The sequence below is a fragment of the Dinoponera quadriceps genome, unplaced genomic scaffold (genome assembly GCF_001313825.1).
Source record: "Dinoponera quadriceps isolate SergipeBrazil2010 unplaced genomic scaffold, ASM131382v1 scaffold533, whole genome shotgun sequence".
In the NCBI taxonomy this organism is placed as follows: Eukaryota; Metazoa; Arthropoda; class Insecta; order Hymenoptera; family Formicidae; genus Dinoponera; species Dinoponera quadriceps.
In genome coordinates this window covers 51,412-71,896 of record NW_014554780.1, presented here as the reverse complement: position 1 = coordinate 71,896, position 20,485 = coordinate 51,412, and the positions used below count along the sequence as shown (strand labels likewise).

Sequence of the window (20,485 nt, the reverse complement as noted above, 5' to 3'; positions counted from 1 at the left end):
AACACACTAATAATGCCGCAGCCACCGTATTCCCCAGACCTGGCCCCCTGTGACTTTTTCTTGTTCCCGAAACTGAAGAGGCACATGAAAGGACGACGCGGCGCTACGATTGAGGAGATAAAGACGGCATCGAAGGAGGAGCTGAACAAGATCACAAAAAATGATTTTTTGAAGTGCTTCGAGAATTGGAAAAAACGTTGGCACAAGTGTATAATATCTGATGGGGATTACTTTGAAGGAGACAAAGTAGATATTCATGTATAAATAAATAATTTTTGAAAAAACACAAAATTCGCGATACTTTTTGAACAGACCTCATATAATATATTACACCTATTTTCTACAATCTCATAGTTGTGATTCGAAATGCGAGCCCTGGTGGAACAGGAATAGTCCTTGTATGTATCAAAATTTTATTCAGTAACACACATATTTAAATAATAAAATATTCTCATAAACTTTTTTTGAGACATACATCTGTTTCAAGTGGTGTATATATATATATATATATAGGAAATAATAATAATTATTTCAAGTTGACACATCTTTGTATATAGCACCAACCACAGGCCCCTTCCTATGTATAAGGCATTGCCTGAAATTGATTTACAATGTCATCGCAGATTTTTATACTATTATGTGATGATGCAAGTTCTCATATCGACGATATTACAAAAGAGAATTAGCATTACCTGCTGTCATTTTGAAGCGATATGATTGGTGTCGGAGACTTTGGCTCTAGTTTTGCAACTTGATCCGCTATAGCTGCTATCACTCCAGCACTATCACTTGATGCATTACCTTTAACTGAAGAAAATGTTATCTTTCGTATTCTAATTTTATACATACGTAAGTTTCATCTTCATGATCTTCTGCAATTTTATTTATAATGTACTACTATCTTGTACGTCAATACAATCAATGATTTATTATTACCTCCTAAGCAAAGACCGGCATGGTCAGCTAAGATACAGCCAATGACACCTTCTTCACTGATCCTGTAAGATGACATATTCGTTGATATTATGTGTCATATGCATATAAACAAAGTCATTTGTGAAAAAACGTTTATGTTAGGGAAAATTTATATAACCTATGTCAGCGATTCGACGGAACTTACACGTCATCCAGTGTTTTCTCCAAATTTTTCTCCATTATTAATTTTTGTTTAAAGTTTCCGAAGAATGAGTAGAATACTTCACTGTCAACTTGATGTTTTACTAAAAAAATGGCTAACTTAATGTTATCGCATAAATGACACTTGGAACTCTCGATAGTTAACGATATATCGCACGTATCACGTGATCGCTTTATATACTGAGTGTCAATAATACACTTAGAGCATATACTACTGGAGGGAGCGTGCCTTATACTGCCTGTGTTATAATAGTGTGGTCAGGGTGCGAGAGAGAAAGGTAGATTAGAGGTGACAGCTATCTCTCTCTTACTGAACGCTCATTGGTCGATTCCAACTCCCCACTTTTGAGAGATTGTAACGTATAAATGTATACGAAATAACATTATGAAACATCTATAAATAAATAATACATCCCTAATTATGAATTTAAAAGTTTCTGTTGACACGTTCTGCTCCCTGAAAAAAAGTACTTTAGTTATTGCACAAGTTTTAATATTTATATTTGTGTAAATCTAAATGTATTTATATAGATCTTACTTTGCCATATCACAACTTTATGAAAAAATAGTTGCTATAGAGCCTTTTTTTAACATACGTCTCATACACATACCAGAGTATTGATAGCATTCTACTGAAAAATGCAAACTACAAACATATGAACTTTTCTTTAAAGTCCAATCTTCAAAGTTATCTTTTATTGCATCGCACCATTTATTGTTAATAACTTCATCTGATGGAAATCTAAAGAAAAAAAATTATAAAAATTATTGATACCAAAACTGAAAACGAAAATGTTCACTTAACCTACACAACTTCATTTTTAATAGACTTACTTATGAAAACATAAATCCAAACAGTCAGGATCGTCTTGTCTCATACGACAATTTGGGATGCAACAAATCTTTGACATTGTAATAATTTCAATCAAACAGCACTATTTACACATACTTAAATGTTCAAATATAATAAACGCGTCAAAATGATACAGACTAGCAGACGAGCTGACGAGTTGTGCGGCAATTGAACTTTCGTATAGGCCTTTCTCCTTCTAAGCAAACAACCAATGAGCGTTCAGTAAGAGAGAGATAGCTGTCACCTCTAATATACCTTTCTCTCTCGCATCCCGATCATACTTTTATCGAGACGTGCTACCTCCAATAATATATGCTCTAAGGTAATACAGGTGCTATATACGTGATTGAACTTTGCTCTGTGCGTTGTCTTTTAAAACGTATTATACCTGCATTGTCACGGGATGTCATGAATTATACATAATTGTTTCATTAATATAACAGAAGTCGTATGAAGTAACGCAATAGTTTTGTTTTGTTACATCGTATTGTATTATACTTTTTATTGTTTCGAATGATGAAGAAATCAATTATATTTATACAGAATAATTCTAATTCCTATAAACAGCATATATAATTTATATTTTGACAGAAATTAATAAGAATATTCTCATCAGAAACGTATTCGGTTTTTCTTATGGAACGAAAGTGTTTATAGGACACTGTGTATAAACGGAGATATACATATTAACGCGGCGGGCCGACGTGACTTGTACAGTGACAATCATGGCTGGTAAGTGAAGAGGCGTGATTAGTTTGTATCTTTGTTATTTTGCTAAAAAACAGAAAATAAGCGACTGAGGGAAATAAAATTCTGATCGTAGCTTTGTTCTCGATCGATTTATTTACATGAAAAGACATTAATTCGTGTTTCTTCGTTGAAAGTATTTAAATGCGTAAAATTAGATTTAGCAATGTTCAAATTGACGACGAAGATTGCAACATTTAAAAATCTTAACTCGCAAACTTTGAAAACTGTTTTTAAAAGGTTAAAAACTTCACAACGATGTAAAGGTAGAGAAATACTGTTAAATTATGATATATTTTGCAACGTAGTATGCAGCATCAAACTGAAATTATGAGAAAAAGTATAAGGAACATTTTAAACATTTTAAGCAAATATTTTTATTTTAGGTTATTTTATTCTGTGTGATATGTCGAGTTTAACTATTTTTATCACAATAACAGATAATTGAACTATAAGTGATATAGTCAATCAAAAAATTATTCACTTCGTGGAAATTGTTTTATTTTGTGAATATTGGTATTTTCCGATAAAAATCAACTCTGATAAAATTTTTGACATTTCAGGGGAAAATCCATACAAGCATCTATTGAGGACAATTACCCTTCAAGGGAAGGAGTATCACTATTATGATCTTGGCAGTTTTGGGACAAAATTTGGTATAAAATTAGTTCCTCATTCATTAACGTATAATACATTTTATGTGTGAAATAGACAAATGGCATATATATTTTAATTTCTATATTACAGATAGACTGCCATTTTCCATCCGAGTCCTCTTAGAGAGTGCTGTACGAAACTGTGATGAGTTTCAAGTGACAAAGAAAGATGTCGAGAAGATTTTGGATTGGGAAAATAATCAGATGCTCCAGGAAGGAGTTGAAGTAGCTTTCAAACCAGCTAGAGTATTACTGCAGGTACATATATATAAAGAGCCTTTAAAACCTTACTCGAGCAAATCTTTATATTCCATTAATTTTAATTGCATAAGAGAGACATATAATCACTGCTGTATTGTATTATAAATAGGACTTTACTGGAGTACCTGTAGTAGTAGATTTTGCTGCAATGAGAGATGCTGTGAAAAAACTTAGTGGTGATCCTGATAAGATCAATCCAATTTGTCCGTCAGACCTTGTAATTGATCATTCGATACAGGCTGACTTCACGAGAAGGTATATTTTAATGTTTTAATAAGTGCCTACTAATCTTGGATAATGATACCTCAACATAAGAATAAGTGCCTACTAATATTTGATAATGATATCTCAACACAAGGATTGAAAGGTTATCACGCGAACTTAAAGATCCAATATTACAAAATCACTACATACACCGAAAACGTTTTGCGTAATACACACGATAACGTTACAGAAAGAAAAGTAAAAAAGCATGAAAATTACAATTTCTACATTTATCGCTAGTTAGCATGATTCGTATAAATCTAAATACCATTGAATGTTTCAGCCCGGATGCCTTGAAAAAGAACGAGGACCTTGAGTTTGAAAGAAATAAGGAACGTTTTATGTTCCTCAAGTGGGGAGCGAAAGCTTTCGAAAATATGTTAATTGTACCTCCCGGCAGCGGAATCGTGCATCAAGTGAATTTGGAGTATCTGGCGAGAGTCGTGTTCTACAAAAACAAACTCCTGTATCCTGACAGTGTAGTAGGCACAGATTCTCACACTACCATGATCAACGGCCTCGGCGTGCTCGGATGGGGAGTCGGCGGTATTGAAGCAGAAGCGGTTATGCTTGGTCAAGCAATCTCCATGATAATACCAAAAGTCGTGGGATACAAACTGGAGGGTGTGCTGAATCAATATGCCACATCCACTGATCTTGTCCTTACAATTACAAAGGTCATAATCACTTTAATGCCTAGTTATTTTAAGAATAAAATTTTTATATAATCACTTTTTTTGTCTAGTAGTTATTTTTCAAGTAATACTTTTATATATTCAAGTGACTCGTACAATTTTACGAATACTTACAATAATTTATTTGTTTAATGTTAAAGTAATCACGAGTAAGAGATCGATATTTTATGTATTACACGCAGAATCTCCGGCAAATCGGAGTGGTCGACAAGTTCGTCGAATTCTTCGGGCCAGGTGTAACGCAATTGAGCATTGCTGATCGCGCTACGATATCCAACATGTGCCCAGAATACGGCGCCACTGTGGGCTTCTTCCCAGTGGATGAACAAAGCTTAAAATACCTGAAACAAACAGGTGAGATTTCCCACCAAGGGATATACACATCGTTACGAGAATTTTTACAATACTATGTAACATTTTGTCAATCATTTTCGTACGTTCTACAGAGATATTTTATACATATTTTTATCTACAATAATTTAGACCGATCTGAGGAACACATTGAGATAATTAAACAATATCTGAAATGCGTGCGCATGCTGAGGAATTACGACGACCCGAGCCAGGACCCGATCTTCTCCGAAATAGTTACTTTGGATTTGAACACCGTCGTCTCGAGCGTTAGCGGACCCAAGAGACCTCACGACAGAGTTTCAGTGACGGACATGCAAATGGACTTCAGGAATTGTCTTGTAAACAAGGTCGGTAATCTCAAACATTCTTACGCAGAAGTCTTCGCGACAGTTATTACCTATTCCGAATGATAATTGGTTAACGTTACACGCGAGTGTGACTAATCGTCGACTACAATGAGTCGTTTGTACGCGAGTCACACGTACCGTTGGATAGACACTACGTGGCACAATCCTATCAAATATACGAATTCGTGACGCTCGTAGTCCCTAAACAACCGTGCGTTATAACAATGATACCTAATCAGTCTACGAGACTGATACGAGCTGACACTCCCCGTTCAGACGATTGTTTGATACTTGCGATGGACAAATATAACCCAGTGGCGATCTCACAGTTTGTCGTCAAACCGAATTATATTTATCTCACGCATGTATCAATATGGGAAGACAGCTGCAACGAGCGCTATTCCGTCTTTCATTAAAAAACGCCTTGAGCTGAAAACGTGCTGCACGGTCGACAGTGACTACGGTAACTACTGCTGTGATATTGCTATCGTATCGCAACATATCACCCCAGTAGTTCCAGTGGACACTGCCGCCTAAAGTTTGTTCAACTTTCGAATAATGCGCTACAGCACGAACTAATCGAACGTTCAACGCGCCACGAGCCGCAACTTTATCTTCCACAATCGATACCTCAACGCGTTCTTTCGTGGATATAAACTCACAATAGCTCACACAGCTCACAATAGAGATATTGATACGCAAACGAAGCGGTATCATAGCGAACGTATATATATATTTTTTTCTACATTATCGCATCGTGTTTTTTTTTACGTATCTTCGTATGTTTGTTATGTTTTTTTGTAAACGCTTTGTTCGTGCTGGCCGGCTCACGATGTTTCTTGCTGTTACATCTCGAGCATTTTACTTTGCTGATCTAGCTTTATGATTCTGCGGTTTATCATGTAGATAGATCACCAAAGAAAAGCAAACGAGATAAACGACGATGTGCAGCGACGATTTTCTGGCAGAACTCTATTTCTCCCCATTGACGGTAATAAACGATCTAGTCATACCTTCGTTTTACCATATGACTACACCGTTTCTTACCCCCAGTGGCAAGGAACCACCCGGGAGGGATGAAGGCGTGCTCGCAGTCGTGTGGAGGAACCTAATATTTATGAAATCTTAACCCGGTGATGGTTGCTTTTATATCCATCACACTGGTTAGATTTCATCTAACAATAGCTCCTACGATACTTCGCCGATCCACGAAAGGAATCCTTCCTGGTCCTCTTGCCGATCACCTAACGCACAAGTATGAAGCTCTTCTTCACTCGTACTCGCACACCGGGGGTGGCCGCTTCCAACGACCGTTGGGATTCCTAACTTCGCTAAAGCCCAAACGTTTCCAAAGTAATACTCACTGTGAAGGCCCTCTGCTCATTTGGCTTATTTATGTACCTGTATCCCCACCTTTGCACCATCGATTGCAACACCCAGAATTTTCCGAGTGCCACTAAATTTCCCTTATGATGTGTCCATGAAACGAGATGGTATAATTATTTCCCTTAATTTTCTAACGTCAATTAGCTAATAATGCGCGCGCGCGCGTTCATTAGCGAGTAATGATCGTTATTTCGGGGGAAGAAAAAAAGTACGTCGCACTAATTCACTTCACAACGTGAGGAAAGCTCGTCTCAACTCGGCGGACGAATCCTGACGAATGGCCGCTCGACGGACGGATACAATGCGAGTTTACAAGTTTAAGATCGTGACGATCGATTTCTATTCCAAATGTTCAACATCGGCATCGCATTACCGGCTTGCGACAGGCATGGATATTTGCTGCTGAAACTCATCCACATGAATCACAAAGCCGACGTCTCATCCGCGTGAAATTCAACGCCTTTTTCCACGGATAGATTCAGCGGCTACGGGATGGTTAGGATCGATTAAAGGTCGATAAAGTATATTTGTTTACGTTGAAATACCGTCGCACACTTCCGGGGTCTGTTGTCTAAATTGATCTCATTTATAATGTTACACTCTTCATACATGCAACGTGACGTCGGATTTTACACAACTCAATCTCGATATTTCCGGCAGCGGTATTTATGTTTCACAAGAATTCCTTTTTTTTTTATTTTTACTTTTTCTCCCGGAGACTATATTTTAAATGTATGTTTTATAAAATATTATTATAAATGATAATTTCATTAGATTATAAACTTTTCCGTGATGCCATTATGTTCGATTAGGTCATCCGGATTTCTGGAAGACATTTCAAAATAAAATTCTCATTAGTCATTGTCATAAAACTCTCATTACTTATCGCCGGTCGCATGAACGTTATGGTTTGAAATTAAAATGATCAATTAAGAAAGCTATATTTCTTTAAAATCACTATCATTAAATCGATGATTACAAGAACACGCTACTTCGAAAATATTCCATTGTCACCTCTCGAAGTGTCGCAAAGAACTTCCCGCAAGGGATGTCTTCGTTATAAACTCTAAATCACCTATTTTAATAAAATGATTCTGCTCGAGATTCTTAATTTCTTCACATTATCGGACCGTTCGCAAGCAATGCGCCTTCGGCTTCTCTGACTTCTCAAAATGCAAGACAATAGCGACAATTAACGAAGTTATGAGAGAAAAGATAATTCGCACGTACCGTCGATCGATCGGCCTTTCCGCCCCGTTAGAGAGCACAGAAGTCTTTGCTCGCACTTCGCATAAGTTCTGGAAGACGTATTCAGCTCGCGCTAAAATTGCTGATACGACATACTATTACATTCGTTTTGCAAAGCTCAGACATTTCGTCGCGAACGAGCCGCCGTTTGACTTGCACGTACAGGTATGCACAGAGCGGACTCGAATTTCCAATTAAGCGTCATAAAAGCCAACCACGCAGGGTTTGTAGACGCGAAGAGAAAGTTTTTGAAAAACTACATAGAGAATTTTACATAGAGAATGTGCGTAGAAAATTTTCTCCAGAGAATAAAGAACAATCTTTCATTTTTAATGCGTGATTAGTACAGAGGAACTCGAAGATGGAGACGCTAAGAGAAGGGCTTAATAAAAACGAAACGATCTTAATTGAGGTATTTATTGAAACATCTTTTTACAACCAACATGAATTAAACTTTGACGTTATATGGCCAAATTGAGACCAAAAGAAATAAAAAATAGAAAAAATTTCTTTGACCTCACAACGCGAGATAAGATGAGATAACGTTGAGGGTAAAATAGTTGAAGGCAAGATGGTTTCTGTTATCAGATATTTGCGAGGTCGTAGACCTCGCGATTGCTTAAAAATCCTGATTCCACACTGCTTCTTCAGCAAATCGTTTATCGGACAATGAATCCGTCATACCGCGGCGTCGGTCACGTGCCGTCATTGAACCCGTCAAATTTACAAATTGAAATATCCAAATCACTCGAGACGATAACAGGCAGTGCGACAAAAGAAAGTCGAAGCGATTGTTATCTACGAGAAATTTCTATTATATTCAATTTCTATTGTAGTATCTGGAGAGATGCGTTGCATGTTTTCCCATACAGCACAGACCTTTAAGGGACATCCTACATTCACAGGACGCCCCTCGGATAAAATGTGCTATGTGGATTTCTTCAGAGATACGTCGAGAACGCTCACGAAAGCCCAGAAACGAAATGTCAAGCGTCATTAATGACTCATGATTTTAATCGCTTGTCGTTTGTTCCGTATAGAGTAATACGGAGGTATATTTAACGTATAATTAACATCCACAACGTTTCATGTGTATTTTTGTTAACATAATTATTATTCTTTATTATTATTTATTAAATAAACGGAAAAGCATAAATGTTTCCAGTTGGAGATATAATACATAAGTAATTACACTTGCAAGAATTGCATAAGAATAAAAAATAACATAAAAAACTAAGCCACATTTCAAAATAAATGTCTACTTAATCTAATTTTAAGAGTACAGTTGAATTGTACAATGTATATATGTTGAATCCACTCCTCTCGATTTCTCCTTTTTTCCCATATTTTTTTGTTATGAAACTACATATCCCTTTGTGTGAAAATGATATCGGCACTGCCCTTTTAGTACGTTTAATATTGCTAATGTTTATGCTAAATAAGAAACTAAATATCTTTGTGTAAGCACAAGGAGAAATTCCATGTCGAAAGTCCGACTGGATACTTAAATAATTTCGTAGAAAGCGAAATATGCTGTAAACGGTCAATTCTCTGTTGCAGGTAGGCTTCAAGGGCTACGGTTTGAGCGAAGCGAAAATTAATACCGCAGGCGCGTTTGAATACGAGGGGAAGGATTATAAGCTGAAACACGGCTCGGTGATTATCGCAGCGATTACTAGTTGCACGAATACCAGCAATCCGAGCGTTATGCTTGGAGCAGGTACGATGCGAAAATTGCCTGGAAATTATTGAAAATTATTGAAAATATAAAATTCTTTAGATACATTTTATCATTTATTTTCATAATTATGTAATTCAGTATTATTTCATAATTTATTTACTTTAACGTGAGAAAGGTTTGATACGTGTTTATCACGTCAAGTTGGGCGTTCTTGGCTCCAAAACTTGGACGACCAGTTTGCAGAAATAAATGCTCAAATTTGATCTCGTTGCTTTAGGTCTTCTCGCTAAAAAGGCGGTCGAAGCTGGCTTGAACATCGCACCATATATAAAGACATCATTATCGCCTGGTTCTGGAGTTGTGACCTATTATCTCGAAGAAAGTGGGGTAATTCCATATCTGACGAAGTTGGGATTCGACGTGATCGGTTACGGATGTATGACCTGTATCGGAAACAGCGGTCCTCTTCCTGACGTCGTAGTCCAAACCATTGAAAAGGTAAATCTTATCTACCTACCTTTTTTTTTGTATGCCCTTATACCTTTTAGGCATAATAGAGGCATAGTATAAAAAGAAAATTTTGTGTGCGTGTGTGTGTGTGTGAAACAAACCTGCATACTTAAGAACTGCTGTTCAAAATTCAATATTGTCTCATTTGAGGAAAATAATTCGTTACTTCGTCGAGTTACGAATTGTTTGTTGTCATATTTTATTAACATTACATCGTTTACACATCGACACATCTATTGTCAAATTGTGTTTCGCTCGCAGAATGAACTCGTCTGCTGCGGAGTTCTGTCAGGTAACAGAAACTTCGAAGGTAGAATTCACCCGCTCACCAGGGCAAATTACTTAGCCTCTCCGCTATTGGTGATAGCCTATGCTATCGCTGGTACCGTGGACATAGATTTCGAAAAGGATCCATTGAGTAAGTCTGAAGGAAAAGAACAAAAGAAGGAGAGAAAGCAACAACAATTTACACAATGCTCATTTTCTAATCTTCAGGTCGCAATTCCGACGGCACCCCGGTGTATCTGCGAGACATATGGCCGACCAGGACGGAGATTCAAGCCGTGGAGCAGAAGCACGTCATTCCAACCATGTTCAAGGAAGTTTACAGCAAAATCGAGAAGGGCAGCAGCAGTTGGGCGAGCTTGGTGGCCCCTAACGGCAAACTATATCCGTGGGACACGGAGTCCACGTACATAAAAAATCCGCCTTACTTCGATGACTTGGAGAAGGTTATCTGTCGTTCAAATCACACCGTTCAGCCGTTTACTCTCCCATTCAAGAGCTTTCGCTTATCGCATTTCCTACGTTCTTTCATTGCAGGATCTACCTCCGATAAAGTCGATCACGAAAGCGCGAGTGCTCGTAAATCTCGGTGACTCGGTGACGACCGATCACATCAGTCCGGCGGGTAGTATCGCGCGTAATTCGCCGGCGGCGAGATACCTGACGGGTCGTGGGTAAGTTCGCTGATGAAAGAAGAGAGAAAAGGAAACAGAGTGAGAGAGAGAGAGGTTGAGTAATTTTATCTACAGCAATTTAAATTTAATTAATTTTTATTTTCAGTTTGACACCGAAGGAGTTCAATTCATATGGCTCACGCAGAGGAAATGACGATGTGATGGTGCGCGGCACGTTCGCCAATATTCGTCTGCTGAACAAATTCCTCGGTAAACAGGGACCACGAACGATCTACATTCCAACCAAGGAAGAGGCACGTATCGATTTCGCTTCTTTAGCTTCGGCTAATCAGCTTGGTTCAGCTTCGATATCGCATGTGCATTTCAGTGACGATTTTATAGTCCGCCTTGCTAACAATTTTAGAAATATATCCACTATAACAAGTGGAAATTACTTAAGACGCAATATCTGCGTCTGAATAATTTGTATTAAAAAGTACAATTGGAACGAGAAAAAAAATAACGATTGACCGATGTCGTCTAGATGGACATATTCGACGCGGCCGAGAGATACAAGAGAGATGGAACAGCTTTGATCGCACTGGTCGGTAAGGAATATGGATCCGGATCGTCCAGAGACTGGGCAGCGAAGGGACCGTATCTGCTCGGTATTCGTGCGATTATAGCCGAGACGTACGAGAGAATACACAGGCAAGTTGCCCGAACTATCTCACAAATGCACACCATCCGCATAACACAGAGACAAGTGCGGAGGAGTAAGAATGTTTCACCGCAAGATCGCGGTATCGTGCAATTCACTTGCGATGTTTCAACGATAAATTTGAATTTAAAGCAATGATGAAATTGATTCGTAGGTCTAATCTCGTCGGTATGGGTATTATACCGCTGGAATATCTGCCCGGGCAGACTGCGGAGTCGTTGGGATTAACCGGTTACGAAGAGTACGACATCGCGATTCCTGCGAATTATCAGCCCGGAGACAGGGCCACCGTGACCACCAACGACGGCAAGAAGTTCGAGGTGAACGTGCGATTCGACACGGAAGTCGATCTAACCTACTTCAAGCACGGCGGCATTCTAAATTACATGATTAGAACAATGCTTTGATGAGATTCCCGTCTCGAGAGAGTATAGGCGATTCTATCTCTGAGAGATGCTTACTTAACGAGATACTTATACACATAATATCGGTTTTGGGATATACAAACATGATATCTCCTTTAGGCAAAATGTTCAAGTGCGCGAAAAGGATAACGGTTAAGGGGCTACACTTTACGAGAGCTTTATGACGTGGGTGATAAGCATAATATTACATTGCTTGGTTCTTCTTCTTTCCCCCCGCTTTCGTATGAGACTATGTACGCGGCGATTACGATATCTGTACAACGCGTCGGTACAGTATAAATGCAGCAAAAATGTTTCGTGACGTCCCAAATTTTTGTTGTATCGATTATTTTAACACGACGGATGGATGAGACGTTTATTTTAGTTACGAAGTCGAGCGCTGGCGCGAAGCTTATCATTGATCCAACACGGGCTCGTCTTTTTTGCCGCATTGCGATCGATTATTCTTCTTTTTTTAATATTTTCTAACCGTTACGCTTACTACATATACGCATGGAAAATTATCTTTGCTTTTATGTATGTATCGTATATACAAATAAACTGTTGCAAAGTTGTTATAGTACATAAAAAAACCGAACTCATTTATCATATATTTGAAATATGATATCATAATTACAAAGTGTCGTATCATCACAGGACTATATAAAAAAATATTCGCTACTTTTATACAATACTTCGGGGAAATATACACAGGTATCTTTTCTTCATTCTTATTTACTCGACCGTCAAATTTCTTGCCCTCTTGTCGTCGTATGTACCGTCAATTTCTAAAATTTAATTCCCGTTTAGCACGCCCGCCTTTCTCATTATTTTATCATACCATTGTAATTGAACGATTGTTTAGTATTTCCGTAAAAATCCAGTTCGACCAAGTATCGATCTGTAGTACAATATAAATGAGTACTGTCGAAGTCTAACGAGTAAATTGGTGATTTGTTGCGATTGCCTGGACACTTCATAAAATAAAGCTGGAAGCATTAGAAGTTCGAATTAGACGATCGGGCATCGAGTGAGCGTGATCTTAATTTCAAGTTAATACACACCTGCATGTATTCTCGCTGCCTTTGATCCCACAGAACAGCCATGCAATTGAACTGCGTTCCCGCAATCATGGTATTGTGGTAATCAGACGAGATGCAATATAACGTTGCATCGGTGGGATCCGCCCACGAGTTTACGCATCTCCCGCATCTACGAGCAATCGTCAACCGTTGAAACTGTACTTGTCAGCATAGCTTGCGAGACTAAACGGAGTAACTGCGCGGGCACCAGCATTACCTCATGTCCCATTTTCGAATAAACGTGTCGTAGCCACATGAGAGTATAGTGTGCGGATCCTCCCATACCATGTCTAGTATTCCAGCGCCACGTCGCCAGTTGTGACTCAGCTCCATCAAACATTGCATTCTACAAATCTCTCAATTAGCTCAACTGCAAATCGCATATACACATCGGGATGTACCCGAGCGCGCCCATATATCAAATAATTAACCCGAACTTACCTTTCAATGTTATATATTTGGAGAGGCATGCTCTCATTCGCTGACGTGCCAATGGCAAACTTCGTGCCTTCAATATCAGCCTTAATCGACCAAATCTTGTCAGTTGTAATCATAGAATAAAGACAGTAATCGTAAAATCTTAGCGAATTGTCATTTTTCACAGGCACAGGAAATACCTGAACAGTTAACATACTTTGTACCCAGCGTCATTGTTATATCGTATATCAATTTTCCGAATCTCACCTTTACTTTGTTGAGCGAACTTGTAAGAATAACTTCTGATGTTGCATCCATGGCGTTAATGTCATTGGCATGAGCGTGTGTAACATGGATGAACTTTCCATCAATTAACCAATAATTTAGATCACCGCAACTGCAAAACATTTTTATAAAGGATTTTAGTATAGATCGAAGAAACAATTACAGTTACAGAAGCAATTAATTATAGTTCAAATAGTACTTGTAAATAAAAGTACATACCTACCGCCAGTTACGATAAAATCTCTCATCAGAACAAATGTGCTAAAGTCACATATATTATTGATACATTTAAAACTTGTGTTGTTTCCCATGTCGAAGAATTTTGTACGATTGAAGCAAGTAAGTAAATTGTTACCGCACCACCAGAGTTTATCTGATTTCAAAAATATCTTTGGTATTGCATTCATACGTTGTGGAAGTAAGAACTTCTTGGCATATTTCCCATATTGCCAATTATAGGATACACGCCACTTGGAACGATTACACAATACCTGGCTACATCTGAAGAATAAAAGGGCATATATTAATTGATATAACTTTTAGAAGTGCCATTATAAGAATGATAACCTTTTTAAATTGTAATTACTGATATACATCTTATAGACCTGCCGTAGTTACTGATAACTACCGTAATTACTGATATACATCTTATAGACCTGTCAAGTATAGATTTACATGCAAAGAAGCAGCTTGGACTTAACATCGACAATAAATTCTGTTGATGATAAGAGTTCGAAAGGAAACAATCATTTTATTATATATTTCATATCAGAAAGAATGCATTCTTATCTCGACGAATTTAACCTTTCATTATTAAGAGAATTTTTTATTAACGCTGAGATGTAAAAAAAGAATAAGCTGCTTTTCTGTGTGCCATTAGAAAAACATCAGAGACGATTAATTTGATTAATTTAAATAACCGTAGTATAATGACGGCCTCAACTTTACAATGCAAATAGAGGTTAAACACAGACCTTTCACGAAATCTTTCCGATTTTTGATTCGTAGCGAGCGGTAAATAACTCTTTTTGAACCAGAGTAAGTCCCTCTTTATTATCTCGTGAAATCGCTGGCATACTTGACTGAGCCTCACCAAATCGAATGCACTACAATATTCGAAGATTATTATCAACAGTTCCGACGGCAACGTAGTAATATTCGTCTTATGGTCTGTCATCTTTACCCTGTTACGTGACATGCGCGACAAAGGTATGCGTTATGTTGACTGGCTATATATGCGTGTATACACATATGGACTATATACCCATATACATACACACGTATATATATATATATATATATATATAGAATCTTCGCGCGACTCTCCCACTTGCTCAAAATTTGCACAATTCGTGTGATTTACACGCCAAAGCTGCGTTCAAGAATCCTACTCGACAGGTAGAGCAACATTTAATTAACCAATCATGATAAAGAAATCTTTGCTCTTTTTGTTCTGATTGGTTAATTAAATGCCACTTTATTTGTAGAGTAGAGTTTTCGAACGCAGCCCAAATCAGTCTTTTCGGATCTCTGGGAATTCGCGTTATTTTAAATTTTAAATAAAACAGACGCATTATTGATGTCTTTTTTATATCGTTTACTTTAAATTAACATATATAAAACATATAGTCACTGTGCACATTTACATTGTGCGTTTACATTAGCATAAGGAATATTTTTATTGCGCTGATTGCAATATGTCTTACGTCATACACTTTACTCCTATATCAAAATATATAAAATTACATTTCCGCAGTAACGCAGTGCTCTCGTGCATCGTTAGGCTTTTTAAATTCAACATTGCTGCGTGTATCTACAACAAAAGAAAACGGAAGTTTCAGAGTTCCTTTCATTCTTACGTAATATTCGGCATTTCTATCATCCGTTGACGATTGAAGTCACTCGATCTCTCACCTGGCGTTTTATGCTTTAAGTACAAAGTGTGAAGAACAAAGTACATTAAGGCAGAAATTGCTGCGAGCGTTGAGAATATTCTCAGCGTTATTGCACCACCAACTTCCTTGTACAATATACCTCCCATCAAACTGCCAACTCCGTACCCTGAGAATATTACAAAGCAATTACATTACAAAGTGAACATTTTCGTCGATTGCGAGAAAATGTTACTCGTACTACTCGTACAAACTATTTCTGTTACGATCGATAATTCTCGATGTTCAATCGCGTGAATATCGACAAAAATTGTCCGCTGTATTACCGCAGTATTGCGATAAAACATTTCCGCGACGTTTCTGCAAGTTTTCAGGATACCGTGTGGAGGAGAGCTTACCAAATCCATCATCCATGCCTGCCACGATCCCTTGAACAGTGGCTGACGTGCCGGGTGGTGCGACTACACTCGCATATGCCACTATCGTCGTATAGCAGAGCGCGTACGATGGTCCTTGCATGACCAGTTCCACCGGAAGTACCCACCATGGCGTCGGCGCCAGTGATATCAATCCCAATCGCAATGCGTAACACACGAAGCAAAACGTAAAAGTGTAACCATATCCAAATTTCTTCAATATTTTTCCTGGAAAGGGAAACAAATACGTGAATATTCGCAATGTATTTATGATCGAGTTATTTCCAGTTTAACGATCGTCATTTCTACAACAAGCTCTATACGTGACACGAAAAGGTAAGCAAATATTTAACACATTACCAGATAAAGAAAAGAATATTATCTCGCCGCCTAAAGTCTCCGCAGCTATCGTCAGACCCTCGATTAATTTAATTTCACCCATATAACCAGTTTCCATGGCAAGATCTTCTAAGTACCTGATGCAACAGATCGTATTGAACATGATTAATGCCTAACTGTTTTCCTATCTACTGAATTCCTGCGTTAAATAACTGCGTGATAACAGAAAATATCAATCGGTAAATACGATGTATTAGTAATAATGAAACGAAAAAATTTACCAGAATAAAAAGTAAATCATAAAGCTGTCAAAGATGCCAGCGAGGGTAGCGAAACATAGGAATATAGCGATGGGTTTTAATTTCAAAAGCGTGAATACATCTTTTAATATGCTGGCCGATCCTGAAATAAGCGGCAGCTGGAAGAAGAATACGGAACGGAAAGTGAGAAAGAACAAAATCTCGTGCGGTTTTACACACCTCGTCCTTTCTCTTAATACAGCATAGCTCACCTCCAGTTTTTTACAGCAAATCAAATCGAAGCAGGTGAACGCGAACACCAGAAGAAACGCTGGTGTGTAAACCTTGTAGATGTCTCCATGCGACCACAGGTCTATCGTGTAGCCAGCGAGAGCTGCCGCGATGCCGAAACCAATTGTACCCCATACTCGTTGCCGACCATATCCCATTTCTCCGCCTTCGCCTGAAGATGAACAGTGACGTGGTGAGTTGTGTAACACGCTGTCCAATCATGTATACGGTAATGTATAAAGTTGTACAACTATTCATTGAACAAATTTGATGCTACGTTACAAATCTGATCAAATACACGATCTTTTTACATTATATATGCGAAATCTCAATAGATAATTTATTTTAATAATTTCATGTATTCAAAACATTGATTACCCAGCACGTCAAAGCAAATCGCGTCGCTTATGCTGTTGGAAACATTAAAGCCAATATTTCCAAGAGACATTAAGAGAATAAAGCCCCAGAAAGTGATGGACGTGTACAGACAACGATCGTCGTCGAAATTGTCGCAGATAACGTCGCAATTAGTACTTTTCGAGCACGACGATGACGTTTCGTTCGTATTTAACGAACATGCTGTACTTGGCGAGATGCTTGCTTCCCCTTTAGCTATATGAAAAGACACTCGCATAGAAAAATTGGTAGCCTCACACACCCAATGGCATGTAGCGTCTTTTGTACCGTTACATAATGCCAATGCTGAGGTATGCTTAAATAAACAATAAATAATATTTCAAAAATGTAGTCAATAATCGTGTCATGCCTCATGCACATTAATAATCGGACCTCGCACGATCTATTATGTTTTGTTGAGCTTTACGTGTTGCATTACACGTCTTTCGGAGATGCGGAAATAACTGCAAACGTTTCACCGTCCTCTCATTGTAGTATGTCGTACGAATATTAAAATCAGGCGCATCATCGCGAGACAATTATAAGACAGTAAAAGCTTACGTCGTTCATATCGCAGGGCGATAAAGCTGCGCAGGAAACGTTCTGAAAGTGATGGTCTGGCAGCAGCGGGCCCGGCAGTATGGGTAAAAAGTACATTAAAACGTAACAGCTGCTTGTGGTGGCGAGTAATATTATAAAAATCAATTTCCTCCAAGTGCGGAAGTAATCCACGATGAAACCGAAGACCGGCTTGGCGATTAGGAAAAGAATAGGCAAGCCTGCAGTGATGCTGCCCATAACTAATGGGGAAACCCCCAATTGTTTGCCGTAAACCGGTAAAAACGGCAAAATCGGACCCATGGCTGAAATAAATCATGAGAAGTATTATGTTAAGCATATTAAAGAATTTATATTTTGTTATATCTATATTGAGCGCGAGCGTGGCGCAGCAGACCAGCGCACTGGTCTACTGTGCTTTTAGCGGTCCCGGGTTCGATCCCGGTAAAAACCAAAAATATTTTCGCTCGTGTCTCCTCTCGAAAAGAGGTGGCAACCTATCGAGAGAAGGGGGGAAGTATCTTTGCCATGTGAATGGTTTCTCTTAAAAATTTGCTGTTCGGAACCGGCGTTAAACTTTTGTAGGACCCATATGCCTGTGTATAATCAGCGTGCGCACCACAGGCATATGAGAGGGAGAGGTCAACCAACCACGCCCGATTACGGGCAAATAGGATTCCTGAATATTTATATTATGTGTATATTAAAGGAAAGTGCTTTTAAAATGCATTTATACGAAATATTGTAAGTATAGCATGATTTGCTTGTGCAAGTTTTTAAAATTGAACAGGTACTTGAAATAATGTAATGCCTCCATGTACTCACCCGCCATGAAGAAGAAATAATGCGCCTTGACAGGCAACTGTTTGTGATTAATTTTCATGATTTACGCCTAAATGAAGATAAAAACTAGAGTCAAAAAAGCTCCCTCTCTTTTTCACTGTTCCTCCCTCTCTCCCCTTCAATCCGTCATTTTGTGCCCTCTCGTGAGAATTTTTAAATTGGCGCCATACTGCAGACTGAAGGAAAAAAAGAATAACACGGTTAACATGTAGAGAATTGTTCATCGAACAATTCTCTCGATAATCGAGGATCTGATTGGCTACTTGCAGACTTTTAACCAGATTTCGCTAACTTCGTTCTGTTAAACACAATAGGTCTGTTCGTTTTCGCTGCACCAGCTGAACTAGTGCAGCGAAAACGAACAGACCTAATATTTCATACGTCCTTTGCTCGTTTCACGATATATCGAACTTCGACGTATCATTCGTATGAATTTCAAACAGTTCCAATATGGCGCCCACGAAATGCTGCGGTTCACGTATCGTCACGATATTTCCCAGAAGCTTCAGCTGACAACTTTTCCTCGTCTTTTCAGGCTTTCCTCGCTTGCACAAATGCCGGTCCGCCCGTCCGCTCATTCACACGTCACGTATGTACGTCGCGCGGTCTTCGCATGAATGTTAATTATTCGGCGGAACGACATTAGTTTCCAACACGCCTGCGCGAAGAAGGTCGAGTTCCGACTGATCTTTTCAAGCGCACGCACTCTCTCGATAGCTGCGGCAGTTCGGCAGGTCTCAGCGCTTAAAGATTATCTCTCCGATTGATACTCACACTCTATTTTGGATCTATCAAGGCTCTAACAGTACACCGATCAGCAGGCAATAATGGTAGGCGTTAAGCACTTACTAAACACTGGCTTCTGCTGTATTCTAATGTATGTAATAGACTATGAACTCAAGCAAACAGCCGAACGTAGCGACACAACTGGTACTTTACATAGGGTTAGGAATATAGAAAAAAAGATATTATATCACAGAGGAGGGATAAGTTCAGAGCCGTATCAAGAAATTTACGTCGGGCGCGTAACGGACCTCTTTCTCTTAACCCATTAACTACCAAATTTTTTTTCTGAAATTTTTGCCCGGATAAGTTATATATATTGTTGTAAGCACAACGATGATCATAAACGAAGGCCACGGCTCGAATGACTAAACGTCGTTTTGCGGAAATGCAACCCCGCATTCTGGCAAAGGAAATATCAAAATCGGGACGGTCAGCGTCCACACTCACGTGGCGCTGACACATCCAAATCGTCCCCCCTGATTGAGACGTAGGAAAAGGATAAAAGTGAGACCGGCGCAGGCGCAACTCTAACTTTCAACTCTCGGGTACCGACACGCTGTCGGACACGTACGAGATATTGTATCGGGCGGTCAAGTAATAAAGACAACTTCAGTTTTTTATCAATCAAAAAACACTTTATCGACTACCGCGCCTCACCACCTCCTCCTGCTCTACCGCACTGTAAAGGCACCCCGCATTACCCGCGACTCGACTCGCGCAACAATATGCACAAAAAGTTGTGTAACAGTATAATTATATTCAAATTATGTTTTGTTTT

At 38.7% G+C, this 20,485-nt stretch overlaps 4 protein-coding genes across 8 annotated transcripts; 1 reads left to right on the top strand and 3 right to left on the bottom strand.

Moving 5' to 3' along the window:
• Positions 1 to 399: 399 nt before the first annotated feature.
• LOC106741786 (ragulator complex protein LAMTOR5 homolog) lies at positions 400 to 1,360 on the bottom strand. Its single transcript, XM_014614103.1, has 4 exons — positions 1,121 to 1,360; positions 937 to 998; positions 693 to 807; positions 400 to 595 (listed from the first exon to the last, which is right to left on the bottom strand). Exons 1-4 carry the CDS (start codon positions 1,153 to 1,155, stop codon positions 532 to 534), a joined length of 276 nt encoding a protein of 91 aa, XP_014469589.1. The 5' UTR covers positions 1,156 to 1,360; the 3' UTR covers positions 400 to 531.
• A 1,303-nt stretch (positions 1,361 to 2,663) lies between these two features.
• On the top strand, positions 2,664 to 12,737 carry LOC106741835 (cytoplasmic aconitate hydratase-like). 2 transcript variants are annotated; one of them, XM_014614218.1, is made up of 15 exons: positions 2,664 to 2,722; positions 3,301 to 3,393; positions 3,485 to 3,651; positions 3,764 to 3,909; positions 4,202 to 4,595; positions 4,796 to 4,967; positions 5,097 to 5,314; positions 9,509 to 9,668; positions 9,907 to 10,127; positions 10,401 to 10,557; positions 10,635 to 10,870; positions 10,962 to 11,098; positions 11,205 to 11,352; positions 11,583 to 11,749; positions 11,914 to 12,737. In XM_014614218.1, exons 1-15 carry the CDS (start codon positions 2,716 to 2,718, stop codon positions 12,164 to 12,166), a joined length of 2,676 nt encoding a protein of 891 aa, XP_014469704.1. In that variant the 5' UTR covers positions 2,664 to 2,715; the 3' UTR covers positions 12,167 to 12,737. The 2 variants fall into 2 exon arrangements, with proteins under 2 accessions (XP_014469704.1, XP_014469702.1); XM_014614216.1 differs by lacking the exon at positions 2,664 to 2,722 and adding an exon at positions 2,889 to 3,003.
• A 96-nt stretch (positions 12,738 to 12,833) lies between these two features.
• LOC106741836 (F-box/WD repeat-containing protein 4) lies at positions 12,834 to 15,155 on the bottom strand. Of its 2 annotated transcripts, none has more exons than XM_014614219.1 (7): positions 14,922 to 15,155; positions 14,167 to 14,448; positions 13,930 to 14,059; positions 13,687 to 13,862; positions 13,463 to 13,591; positions 13,228 to 13,375; positions 12,834 to 13,152 (listed from the first exon to the last, which is right to left on the bottom strand). In XM_014614219.1, the coding sequence occupies exons 1-7, from the start codon at positions 15,143 to 15,145 to the stop codon at positions 12,991 to 12,993; spliced, it is 1,251 nt and encodes a 416-aa protein (XP_014469705.1). In that variant the 5' UTR covers positions 15,146 to 15,155; the 3' UTR covers positions 12,834 to 12,990. The 2 variants fall into 2 exon arrangements, with proteins under 2 accessions (XP_014469705.1, XP_014469706.1); XM_014614220.1 differs by having other exon boundaries at positions 13,687 to 13,781.
• A 381-nt stretch (positions 15,156 to 15,536) lies between these two features.
• On the bottom strand, positions 15,537 to 20,427 carry LOC106741865 (major facilitator superfamily domain-containing protein 6). 3 transcript variants are annotated; one of them, XM_014614264.1, is made up of 10 exons: positions 19,289 to 20,427; positions 18,904 to 19,097; positions 18,082 to 18,383; positions 17,503 to 17,836; positions 17,106 to 17,296; positions 16,876 to 17,012; positions 16,616 to 16,731; positions 16,238 to 16,483; positions 15,862 to 16,008; positions 15,537 to 15,760 (listed from the first exon to the last, which is right to left on the bottom strand). In XM_014614264.1, the coding sequence occupies exons 2-10, from the start codon at positions 18,959 to 18,961 to the stop codon at positions 15,690 to 15,692; spliced, it is 1,602 nt and encodes a 533-aa protein (XP_014469750.1). In that variant the 5' UTR covers positions 18,962 to 19,097; positions 19,289 to 20,427; the 3' UTR covers positions 15,537 to 15,689. The 3 variants fall into 3 exon arrangements, with proteins under 3 accessions (XP_014469750.1, XP_014469751.1, XP_014469752.1); XM_014614265.1 differs by having other exon boundaries at positions 19,303 to 20,427; XM_014614266.1 differs by having other exon boundaries at positions 19,696 to 20,427.
• Positions 20,428 to 20,485: the final 58 nt, after the last annotated feature.